General features: G+C 39.6%; 1 protein-coding gene across 1 annotated transcript in view; it reads left to right on the top strand.

The window, feature by feature from the left end:
- Positions 1-12393, top strand: part of obscnb (obscurin, cytoskeletal calmodulin and titin-interacting RhoGEF b) — a 598125-nt gene that overhangs the window by 155272 nt on the left and 430460 nt on the right. Inside the window, exon 32 of the mRNA XM_072254438.1 lies at positions 11685-11951. Coding sequence (XP_072110539.1) covers positions 11685-11951 — 267 coding nt within the window. The remainder of the gene's footprint in view (positions 1-11684; positions 11952-12393) is intronic.

Genomic DNA, 12393 nt, shown 5'->3' with positions numbered 1-12393 from the left:
AAGCCCCTCACTGGAATAATTTGTCAGTGGTCTTCTTAGAATATAGGTATCCTAAGCATCTGCAGGAATGTTGGCATTTGAAGAAATATAATTTCACTAGCAAAAAGATCTCTTTTACTTAGTGCTAAATTTATCAGACAGCTTCATATTGAAGATTGTCCAGAATCAGATGAGTCCTAGTTGTACCTTTAAAATGATTTTGTTACTGGGTAGAAAGTGAACTTTGAAACTGTTATGTCAGTTACCTTCTTGTATCATAAGGTGAAATGAGGAGTTTGCTGCTCCAGCTGGCTCTGTGTCAATTTACCCTCCATGTTGTCATTTTTATTATTTATTTTACTTGTCAATTCTTGTGTTAGTGGCCCAAGATTTGTGGTTGGCTGCAGAGATACAGTAATAAATGCTGAGCTTGTCGAAAGGTTCCCCATAAAGAAAGCAAGTTATGTACTGTGATCCCTGTTCAAATCAATGGTGTAACAGTAGTAATGTCCTCAAGTTAACTGAACACAATTATATATATTTTTTAAATCCTTTACTAAAAATCCTCACTATATAGGACATGCCCTCTTCTCATTACTACCATCAAGGAGGAGGTGAAGGAGCCAGAAAACTCACACTCAATGATTCAGAAATACCTTCTACCCCTCCGCATCAAATGTCTGAATGGTCCATGAACATTACTAATTATTCCTTTTTTTTGCGCTTTTTATTTTGTGATTTATAACAATAGTTTTTACACTGTACTGCTACTGCAAAACAACAAACTTCACGTCATGCAATGTAGTGATAATAAACCTGATTCTGAAGTAAGAAGCACAAATTTTTATCAATATTTTGAACATTTTACAGATTATGTAATGATTGGAGCACAGGCAAATAGGTATTTCAAAAACACTTGTATTTTGAAAATAAAACTATGTTCTGATAAGTAGTTTTCTTATCTGTAATTATAGTAGCTGTACTTAAACTTATAATAGGACTTGTGTGAACATAACTTTAATTCACATCAGGTAATTTCCTGTGATTACAACGGGAAATATTGCGAAAATGATAGTGTGCGTAGTGCTGAGCCACTGACAAATTTGAAGAAATTACTAAATTACTTTCAATCCCTGGATTAAAGGCAGTGAATGTTAACACCTTCACCTCCACTACTAGTTCAAAATCCAGGTTATTGTATGCTAAAATACAGTGCATATAAAAAGTAGTCACCTCCCTTGGAAATTTTCATGTTTTATTGTTCGACAACATTGAATCACAGTAGATTTAGTTTGCCTTTTTTTGACACATCATGAGAAAAGGCCACTTTAATTATAAAGTGATCTAAATTAATTATAAATATAAAACACAAAATAATTGATTGCATAAGTATTCGCCCCTTTAATGTAACATACTAAATCATCACTGGTGCAGTCAATTGGTTTTAGAAATCACATAAAGTTAAATGGGGATCACTTGTGTGCAGTCAAGGTGTTCCAATTGATAGTAGTAAAAATATTCCTGTATCTGGAAAGTCCAATTCCTGAAGAGTTAGTATCACGGCAAAAAAATACACGATGAAGACAAAAGAACACTTAAGGCATCTCCATGAAAGGGTTATTGAAAAGCACAAGTCAAGAGGTGAATTCAAGGAAATTTCCAAGTCACTGAAGTCAATCATCAAGAAATGGGAAAAAATACAGCACAACTGTAAATCTGCCTAGAGTAGGTCGGCTTCAAAAAGTGAGTAGCTGCAAGAAGGGGACTAGTGAGGGAGGCCACCAAAAGACCTATGACAACTCTGCAAGTGTTACAGGCTTCAGTGACTGAGATAGGAGCGACTGCGCATACAATAGCTGTTGCCTGGGTGCTTCACTAGTTGCAACTTTATGGGAGAGTGGCGAAGAGAAAGCTCTTGTTGAAAAAAACTCATGAAATCTCAGCTAGTGTTTGCCAGAAGGCATGTGGGAGACTCTGAAGTCAGCTGGAAGAAGTTTCTATGGTCTGATTAAACCAAAACTGAGATTGTTGGGCATCTGGCTAAGCACTATGTTTGACGTAAATCAGACACCACACATCAAAAAAAACACACCATCCCTACCGTGAAGCATGGTGGTGACTGCATCATGCTGTGGGGAAGCTTCACTGCAGCAAGCCCTGGAAGGCTTGTGAAGATGGAGGGTAAAATGAATGCAGCAAAACACAGGTAAATCCTGGAGGAAAACCTGATACAGTCTGCATGAGAACTGCAACTTGGGAGAAAATGTGTTTTCCAGCAAGACAATAACTCCAAGCATAAAGCCAAAGCTTCACAGGAATGGCTTAAAAACAACAAAGTTAACATCCTGGAGTGGCCAAGTCAGAATCCAGACTTCAATCCAATTGAGAATTTGTGGCTGGACTTGAAAAACGGCTGTTCACTCACGATCCCCGTGCAATCTGACAGAGCTTGAACAGTTTTGTAAAGAAGAATGGGGGGAAAATTACAGTGCTCAAATGTGCAAAGTTGATAGAGACCTATCCACACAGACTCAATGCTATAATTAGACCACAAGATATAGGAGCAGAAGTAGGCCATTCGGCCCATTGAGTCTGCTCCACCATTCAATCATGGGCTGATCCAATTCTTCCAGTCATCCCCACTCCCCTGCTTTCACCCCATACCCTTTGATGCCCTGGCTAATCAAGAACCTATCTATCTCTGCCTTAAATACATCCAATGACTTGGCCTCCACAGCCACTCGTGGCAACAAATTCTGCCAAAGGTGCAAGTACTAAATACTGAATTAAAGTGGGTGAGTAATTATGCCATCAATTATTTTGTGTTTAATAATTGTAATGAATTTAGACCAATTTGTAGAAATTTGTTTTCACTTTGACAGGAAAGATTCTTTTTTGTTGATTGGTGTCAAAAATGCCAAATTAAATCCACTATGATTTGATATTGTAAAACAATAAAACATGAAAATGAAAACTTCCAAGGGGGTGAATACTTTATATAGGCACTGTATTAATGAAATAATTTGTTTCCCAAAGATAGGCATCTTGTGCAAACCTCACGCAAGTATTAAATTATTTATGTTAATGCATCCCTCAGCCTTGCCTGTGCTTTTCAAACAAAAGCTTCGGAATGAAGAGGCTGAAGAGAGTGGTACTGCCACATTGCGCTGTGTGGTTTCAAAACCTGGTGCTTCCGTAGAATGGAAAAAAGAATCAGTAGTACTTCACCCAACTGAGAAGTATGAAATAAAACAGCAAGGTGCCATCAATGAGCTATTAATTCACAATCTGAAAATAGAAGATGCTGGAACATATAGCTGTGATTCTGGAGATCAACAGACCTATGCTTGCTTAAAAGTAAAGGGTAGGGAGACTGCAGTTATTGTTCACCCCTATTCAGTGTTTTTTTTAAAGTTATGTAGGCTTTTACATTTATAGGTGTAATGTCTACTGGTCTTTTCATCTTGTCTATTTCATCCTTGTGCTGTTCTAAAATCACCTTGTATAGCAGGACAGATCTCTTCACTGCAGTTTCCTGTTTTGGTCTTTACCATTTTCATCCTCAGCACTAACATGAGAAGAACATATTACATCATTTCCAAAGTTGCTAAATCATCTACTCATTACTTTACCATGTCCCAGCCCTACTTGATTCATATCTTTTTTTAACCTCTGCATTACATTACTTTGCATCTGCTCTCTTCCATGAGACCTATCATTCATGACTCTGCTCCAAATGAATGAACTTTTTGGCCTATGCTTACTGATGTGATTAACAAATACTTGTTCTTTCGTTTCTTTCACCATCAAAAGAACTGTTATAAATCTACCTATAAAATTATAATCCGTAAATTTTCATCTTTCCAACCCCACGTTATTTGCAAAGTTTCTGAAATGCAGTCAGGTTTACAATCACCTTCCCCTCCCATCCCTCTTGTTTCTTGAACTGATTCATATTCATAATGCTGCTAATGTGTGTTTTTTTTTTGTAATTTCAGTATGTCTATAAATTTCAAATATAATTCTGTAAAGTGTATATTGAAATATATTATGTAAATACTGTATAATTTGCAGTTGCTTGTAGTGAAATTCAGGGACTGAAATATCTTGTTTGACTTCCGTTCTGAGAATTGGTTAGCACCAGCATGGAAAGAGGAATAGGTTCATTACCTACACCTCATGTTGTTGTATGGAATGCTTGACCCAGTTAGTGATTGGTGTGTCTCATAGGAGAATGCAGTTTATACTGAATGACTCTTTAGAAAGTGGATAATCATGGGCAGAAAGTGAACAATGCTGGCTGATAGAAGTCTTTTCCAGCAATACTCAGGTTGCATTTTATTTCTGGGGAAGATTATACTTTTGTCCAAAAATGGGAAATCATTTTTTATTGTGGTAGTGAACAAAATTAGGCTACTCCGTTGATTGTTGGAGGGAATAGAATAAGGGTAACCAGGTCCTCCAGGTTTGAACTCTTATTTCCTCCAAATAAATCTGTTCAGGATGGTTGAATGCTGACATATGGTTATAGCATTTCCTTTATTGACTGCAAGCTATTCAAATTGTACAACTTTAACATGGGTACATTGTTTGTCAAATAAGTGACTTTCCATCCTAATGAAGGGTCTTGGCCTGAAACATCAACTGTCTATTCCTTTCCGTAGATGCTGCTTGTCCTACTAAGGTCCTCCAGCATTTTGTGTGTATTACTCTGGATTTCCAGCATCTGCAGAATCTCTTCTGTTTGGGTGCCTTTCTGTGTTTTGTTACATTGGTAGTCTTTAGGATGTCTCAGTCATCTGTTATTCTAACTTAATGAAAGATCTAACCTGAGCTTCTCTTGAGTTTCTGATCTTTGTTGAATGTCATGAGGTTTTTACACAGGAATCATTTGAGAATGGGGGAAGAACTACAGAATAGCTTCATGCCAATTGACATGATGGTTGCTAAAAAGATTATGTATTGTCCGATAGAAAGTTACAAAGCCACCAAGATATGGGCAACCAAAAATTGGGTTAGCCAGCCTGTGGTGTGGCATCTGCACCAGACTTCAAGGCGAGTGATCCTGGGTTCAAATCAGGCCGGCTCCTTGCACACTTCCCATCCTTCTGGGTTGAGTATCGAGCTAGCAACTTGGCCTTGTTTTTTCTTAAAAACAGACAAATGCTAAGAAATGGCAAGGCGGCATCTGATGTGCCACAAGGCGTGGAGAGGAACAATAAGAAAAATCAGATTGTGTAGCTTCTTTTATTACTGTATTGCATGATCCAAAATTGATTTTTACCATGAGTTTAGTACTTCTAGTCCAACCTTTTCCTAGTGCCTGACATACCTCTAATGATATCGCTTGTGCGGCATAAATTGAAGTTCCCATATCCAGAATGCAAAGGTTGAATAGTCCTTCAAAAAGTTGAATGTGACCCGCAGCACCGTTAGGCTGGTACGACTGCAGTGCTGTGGATTCTTAGTTTTAGGTGCCAGTTAAAGTGTTCCTCTGATAACATGAGGAGTGTTCACAATACATCTTCAAAACTCTTTGGAGACCGCCCATATTCAAAGAAAAGTACTTGGATGATACTCAAGTGAGTAAGTGCATTTTGGACCTTGAGGGAGGAGGTATGGAAATGTATTGTGAAGACCTTGTCCTTCAGAGCCTCTGCCTTTCCTGTAGCAGACTGTATGCTATTTGTGAAAATTGTGTCTTTAAGAACCAACAAACTTAACTGAGATCTGAGCAACAAAGTGGTAGAAGCAGTATTACAATAGCATTGCTTTCAGTTGAACCAGCTCAAGTTTCATTTCAGCAAATCCATTTAAGGTGGAATCATGCCTGTTTTTTTTTAATCCAATGTATCGTTGCCGATTAACTGGACTCTGAAAACTCACACTCATTCCTCTGGCATTCTTTATTTTACTTGTGCACGTAGAGAACTGCATGTCCCCTGTCATCACACTGTTCTGAAGTCTGAACAGAGAAATGACATTTTTATACTGAATTGACTAGCAGCTATGGATGTTGACCATTTGATAAACGATATGTTTGAATTCCTTATTTGCAGGATCAATCACCATTCACAATGTAGCTGTTAAAAGTCATTATAAACTACAATCCAACAACTGATGACACTTTGAAATTAGTAAAATAATTGTCCCTTAGTTGGTGTGTGTTCCTTGAACCACTTACGTGGGTTCCCCATTTGCGAAATGGCTCAGCCTGGCCTCTCCAACCCCACCACTGGCTGTGGAAAGAGAAGCTATGCCCTTCAAAGACCTTTCCTGCCTTGGCTGACTGCATTCTATCTGCAACCTAGACATTATGTTAACCCTTGTCTTGCTGCAACGTCCACAAATGTCACCATCTTTTTTCGGAAGATTTGGTTAAGCATTAGCATTGGAAATGTTTTAAAATGGCCCAATCTAATTTTTAAATAAATTACTTTGATAGACTTCAACACCCTTGACAATGATTCCACTTTTAAGGGACTTTGGAAAAAAGGCCCTTCTGCCCAATTCATGCCAGCTGAGGTGCCTTCCTGAGTGAGTCCTGTTTGCCTGCACTTAGCCCTTCCACTCTAAACTTTTTCTGTTCACACAGGACTTTGTCAAAAGCTTTGCTAACATCTGTGTAGATCTCTTCTGTACTGCCTTCATTTGTCCTCCTGGTCATCTCTTCAAAAATACTCAATTAAATTCATGAGACACAATTTTCCATGCAGAAAGTCATGCGAACTGTGTCAATTCTTACTTCTCCAAATGTAGATAGATCCTGTTTCTCAGAATCTCCATGTAGTAAATTTCCATCACTGATGTTGGGCTCACTGGCTTATGATTCCTTAATCTTTCAACACTGCCAAGTGCCTAGCCATTTCTTCCTTTGCTTCCCACGTCTGCAGGTACACTTGATCAGGACCCAGAGATTCATACGCCTCATATGCCTTAAGACTGACAAAATCTCCTCTTCTATTTTAGGAATAACCATAGAATAATGGAGCAAATCCTAATATCTTTGTAGATTCCAGTCCTAATCATAGAAAAGTACAGCACAGAAACAGGCCTTTCAGCCCATCTAGTCCACGCTGAACAATTCAATCAGTCTACTCCCATTGATCTGCTCCTGGACCATAGCCCTCCATACCTCTACCACCTATGTACCTATCCAAACGTCTCTTCAATATTGAAATTCTGCTCACATGTACCATGCACTGGCAGTTTGTTCCACACTCTCACAACCCTTCAAATGAAGAGGTTTCCACTCATGTTCCCCTTAGACATTTAATCTTTCATCCTTAACCCATAAACTCTTAGTTGTAGTCCCACTTAACCTCAGTGGAAAAAACCTGTTTGTTTTACCCTATCTGTATCCCTTGGAATTTTGTATATCTCTATCATATCTCCCCTCAATCTTCTACATTACAAGGAATAAAATTCAAACCTACTCAATCTTTCCTTATAACTCAGGTTCTCCAGTCCTGGCAATGTCCTTTGTAAATTTTCTGTGTACTCTTTCAACCTTATTTACATCTTTCCTGTAGGTAGGTGAAGAAAATGGCACATAATACTCCAAATTAAGCCTCACCAATGTCTTATCTAACTTAAACATAACATCCCATCTTCTGTACTCAATACTTTGATTTATTAAAGGCCAATGTGCCAAAAGCTTTCTTTACAACCCTATGTACCTGTGATGCCATTTTCCATTGATTATGAATCTGTACACCCAGATCCCTTTGTTCTACAGCACTTTTCTGTGCCCACCTGTTCACAGTGCAGACCTACCCTGGATGGTCCTACCAAAGTGCAATGCCTTGCACCTGTCTGCATTAAATTCCATCTGCCATTTTTTTTTTCAGCCCATTTTTCCAGTTGTCAAGATCCTGCTGCAAGCTCTGATGGTCTTTGCTGTCCACTACACCCCCAATCTTGCTGTCATCCTCAAACTTGCTGATCCTGTTAACCACATTATCATTCAGATTGTTGATGTAGATTACTAACAATAACAGACCCAGCACTGATCCCTGAGACATTCCACTAGTCATAGGCCTTCAGTCAGAGAGGCAACCATCTACTACCACTGTCTAGCTTCTCCCGCAAAGTCAATGTCCAATCAGTTTACTACCTCATCTTGAATGCTGAGCCACTGAACTTCCTGGACCAACTTTCCATGCGGGTTCTTGTCAAATGGTTTGCTGAAGTCCATGTAGACAATATCCATTGTCTTGCCTTCATCAACTTTCCTGGTAACTTCCTCAAAAAAAAAAAACCTCAAGATTGGTTAGACATGACTTACCATGCATGAAGCTATGCTGACTATCTCTTAAACACTTCTGCCGTGATGATTCTCCACACTAGTGCTCCACATAGTTGCATCCTCAACCACCTACTACTCCCTGTGCACTCATGACTGCATGGACAGAATCTGGTCTAACTCCACCTACAAGTTTAAAGATGATACTGTAGTTGGAGATGTTTCAAATGATGATGAATCCTGAGTATAGGAAGGAGATAGATGTCTTGGCAACAATGTTTTCCTCAGTGTCAGCCAAACGAGAACTGGTCATTGATTTCAGGAAGGGAGCGGTGCACATACTCCTATCTACATAAACAATTCTGAGGATTGAGAGCTTTAGATTTCTAGGAGTGTGCATCATCAGTAGCATGCTGTGGTCCAACCACATTGACACCATGGCCAAGAAAGTTTACCAATGTCTCCATTTCTTTAGGAGGCTAAAGAAATTTGGCTTGCTCCCCCCCCCCCCCCCCCAACCCCCATTGACCCTTATCAATTTCTGTCTGGATGGATCAGGGTTTGGTATGGAAATTGCTCTGCTGGTGACCATAAGAAACTGTAGAGAGTTGTGAATAAAGCTCAGTACATCACAGAATCTGATTTCTCCTCCAGGGACACTATTGATACTTCCTGATGCCTCAGTAAAAGAGCCAATATTATCAAATGTACCCCAGACATGTTCTCTTCTCCCTTCCTACATTGGGCAGAAAGTGCAAAACTTTGAAAACCAGGCCCAAGGATGGTTTCTTCCCCACTGTTATAACACTCTTGACTGGATCCCTAGTATACTAAGGTGGACTTTTGACGTAGAATCAACCTCAATATGATCTTGCAACCTTATTGTTTGCTTGTACTGCACTTTCTCTGTAGTTGTTACACTCTGCATTCTGTTATTGTTTTACCTTGTACTACCTCAGTGTACTGTGTAATGAATTGATCTGTATGAACAGAATGAAAATGATTTTTTTTCCCACTGTTCCTTGGTACATGTGACAACAAGAAACCAATTCAAATTTCAGTTCTTTTATTTATAAAATTTCATGGAATGAAATTCAAACCAACAAATCAGTACTGTTATTTTATATTTCTTTCTCATCTAACATTATAAGCATTACCATAAGACCATAAAATGTACGAGCAGAGTTAGGCCATTCAGCCCATCAAGTCTGTGCCATTGTTGTGGCATGGCTGATGTACTAAACCTCGCAACCCATTCTCCTGCCTGGTCCCTGTAACCTTTGACATCCTGATTAATCAAGAACCTATTAACATTTCCCTTAAATATACCCAATGACTTGGTCTGTTCAGCCATCTGTAGCAAAGAATTCCACAGACTAAAGAAATGTTTCCTCATCTCTGTTATTAATTGGCATTCCTCAATTCTGAGGCTGTGTCCTCTGGTCCCAGATACCCCCACTATAGGAAACATCCTTTCCATATCCACCCTATCTAGGCCTTTCAACAATCGAAAGGTTTCAATGAGATTCCCCCCACCCACCCACCCACCGCCCTCCCCCTTCGAACCATTACAGCCATAAAACACCATAAAACAGATATGTTAACTCTTTCATTTCAGAGATCATTCTCCTGAACCTCCTCTGGACTCTCTCCAATGCCAGCATATCCTTTCTTAGACAAAGGGCCCAAAACTACTTGCAATACTCCAAGTGTGGTCTGACCAATACCTCATAAAGCCTCTGCATTGCATCCTTGTTTTTGTATTCCAGTCTTCTGGAAATGAATTCTAACATTGCATTTGCCTTCCCTACCACCAACTAATTCAGCAAGTTAACTTTTAGAGAACCCTGCATGAGGACTCCAAGGTCCCTCTACATCTTTGATTTTTTTTAAATTTTGTCTCCATTTACAAAATAGTCCACACTTTTATTCCTTCAATCAAAGTGCATGACCATGCACTTCCCTACATTTTATTCCATCTTCCACTTTGCACATTCCTCCATTCTGGTCCAAATCATTCTACCGACTTCCTATAGACTCCCTCAACAGTACTTCCCTCTCCACCTATATTTGTATCATTTGCAAACTTGGCCACACCATCCCTTATCTTCCCTTCAGAATACTTCTTTGTCTTTGGGATGTATCTTTCCTGCACCTTTCAAATAACCCCCAGAAACACCAGCCATTGCTGCTTGGCCGTTGCACATGCCAGTGTCCCCTTCCAATCAACTTTGGCCACCTCCTTTTTCATGCCTCTGTAATTCCCTTTACTCCCTGTAATACTGATACATCTGATTTTTAGCTTTGCAAACTCAAGGATGAATTCTATATTGCCTCCCAAGGGTTCCTTTACCTTAATGTTCCTAATCAAATCTCTGTAATTACATTACACCCAATCCAGATTTACCATTCCCCCCAGTGGGCTCAACACAAGCTCTCTGAAAAGCCATCTTATTGGCATTCTACAAATTTCCTCTACTGCTACTTTTCAAATCTTAAATTTTGATTATGATTTTTATGTACTTTTAAATGTCTTTACTAAATTCTCCCTCAGCCGTTATTCAACCATGGCTGATCTTTTTTTTTAAATTTCCTCCTCAACCCCAGTTCCTGGCCTTCTCCCCCTAACCTTTGATGCCATGTCAAATCTGCCTTAAATGCACCCAACGACCTGACCTCCACAGCTACATGTGGCAATAAATTCCACAAATTCAGCACCCTTTGACTAAAAAAGTTTATCTTCATCTCTGTTTTGAAGGGGCACCCCTCTATCCTGAGGCTGTGCCCTCTTGTCCTAGACTCTCCTACCATGAGAAACATCCTTTCCACATCTACTCTGTCTAGGCCTTTCAATATTCGAAAGGTTTCAATGAGATCCCCTTTCATCCTTCTGAATTCCAGCGAGTACAGACCCAAAGCTATCAAACCTTCCTCATGTGATAACCCTTTCATTCCTGGAATCAACCTTGTGAACCTCCTCTGGACCCTCTCCAATGCCAGCACATCTTCTCTAAGATGAGGGACCCAAAACTGTTCACAATACTCAAGGTGAGGCCTCACCAGTGCCTTATAAAGCCTCAGCATCACATCTTTGCTCTTGTATTCTAGACCTCTTGAAATGAGTGCAAACCTGGCATTTGCTTTCCTCACCACCAACTCAACCTGCAAGTTAACCTTCAGAGTGTTCTGCACAAGGACTCCCAAGTCCCTTTGCATTTCAGATTCCTGGATTTTTTTCCATTTAGAAAATAGTCCGCACATTTATTCTGATGACAACTATGAAATAAAACGCATTTTGTCAGCCTTGTCACTTTGTCAGAATTTTGTCAGCCTTTCTTCATCTACTGTTACCTGTTGGAAAAATTAGAGAACAATGAAGTGGTAACCACAACTTCACTTTTCCATTTGCAAGTAAACAGATTATGTTGCTTTAATACAGTCTTTAATATTTCCTGAACAGCTGTGCCTACGATCTTCAAGCAAAAACTTAAGGATGAAGAAGCTCAAGAAGATGCTACTGCCACATTGCGTTGTGAAATTAACAAACCAGAAGCAGTGGTGCAGTGGAAGAAAGGATCCATCCTACTTCGCCCAAGTGCCAAATATGAAGTGAGGCAAAAGGGATGCATTCTTGAGTTGGTTATTCACAACCTCACACCACAAGATGGTGGAAGATACAGCTGTGATATTAGTGATCAGCATACTAGTGCTTCCTTGAAAATTAACGGTAGGAACAAAATTTATATCCAACGTTCAATTGTCTAGAAATCAGTGGTTCAGCTTTTGGCTCCTTGGGGTTAGCTTCACATCAGACCATAAGATATGGGAGAAGAATAGGCTATTTGACCCATCGGGTCTGCTCCGCCATTTCATTATGGCTGATCCGATTTTTGTCTCTTCCCCAATCACCTGCCTTCTCCCTGTATCCTTTCATGTTCTGACCAATCAAGAATCTATCAACCTCTGCCTTAAATATACATAAAGACTTGGCCTCCACAGCTGCCTGAGGCAAAGAATTCCACAGATTCACCACTCTCTGACTGAAGAAATTCCTTTTCATCTCCATTCTAAAAAAAAAGCCCCTCTATTCTGAGTCTGTGTCCTCTGGTCTTAGACTCTCCCACTATAGGAAACATCCTCCCCACATCCACTCTATCAAGGCCTTTCAC

Source organism: Mobula birostris, chromosome 3 (genome assembly GCF_030028105.1).
Source record: "Mobula birostris isolate sMobBir1 chromosome 3, sMobBir1.hap1, whole genome shotgun sequence".
Classification (NCBI taxonomy): domain Eukaryota; kingdom Metazoa; phylum Chordata; class Chondrichthyes; order Myliobatiformes; family Myliobatidae; genus Mobula; species Mobula birostris.
Note: the sequence above shows the minus strand (reverse complement) of the source record. Positions and strands in the feature narration are given on the sequence as shown.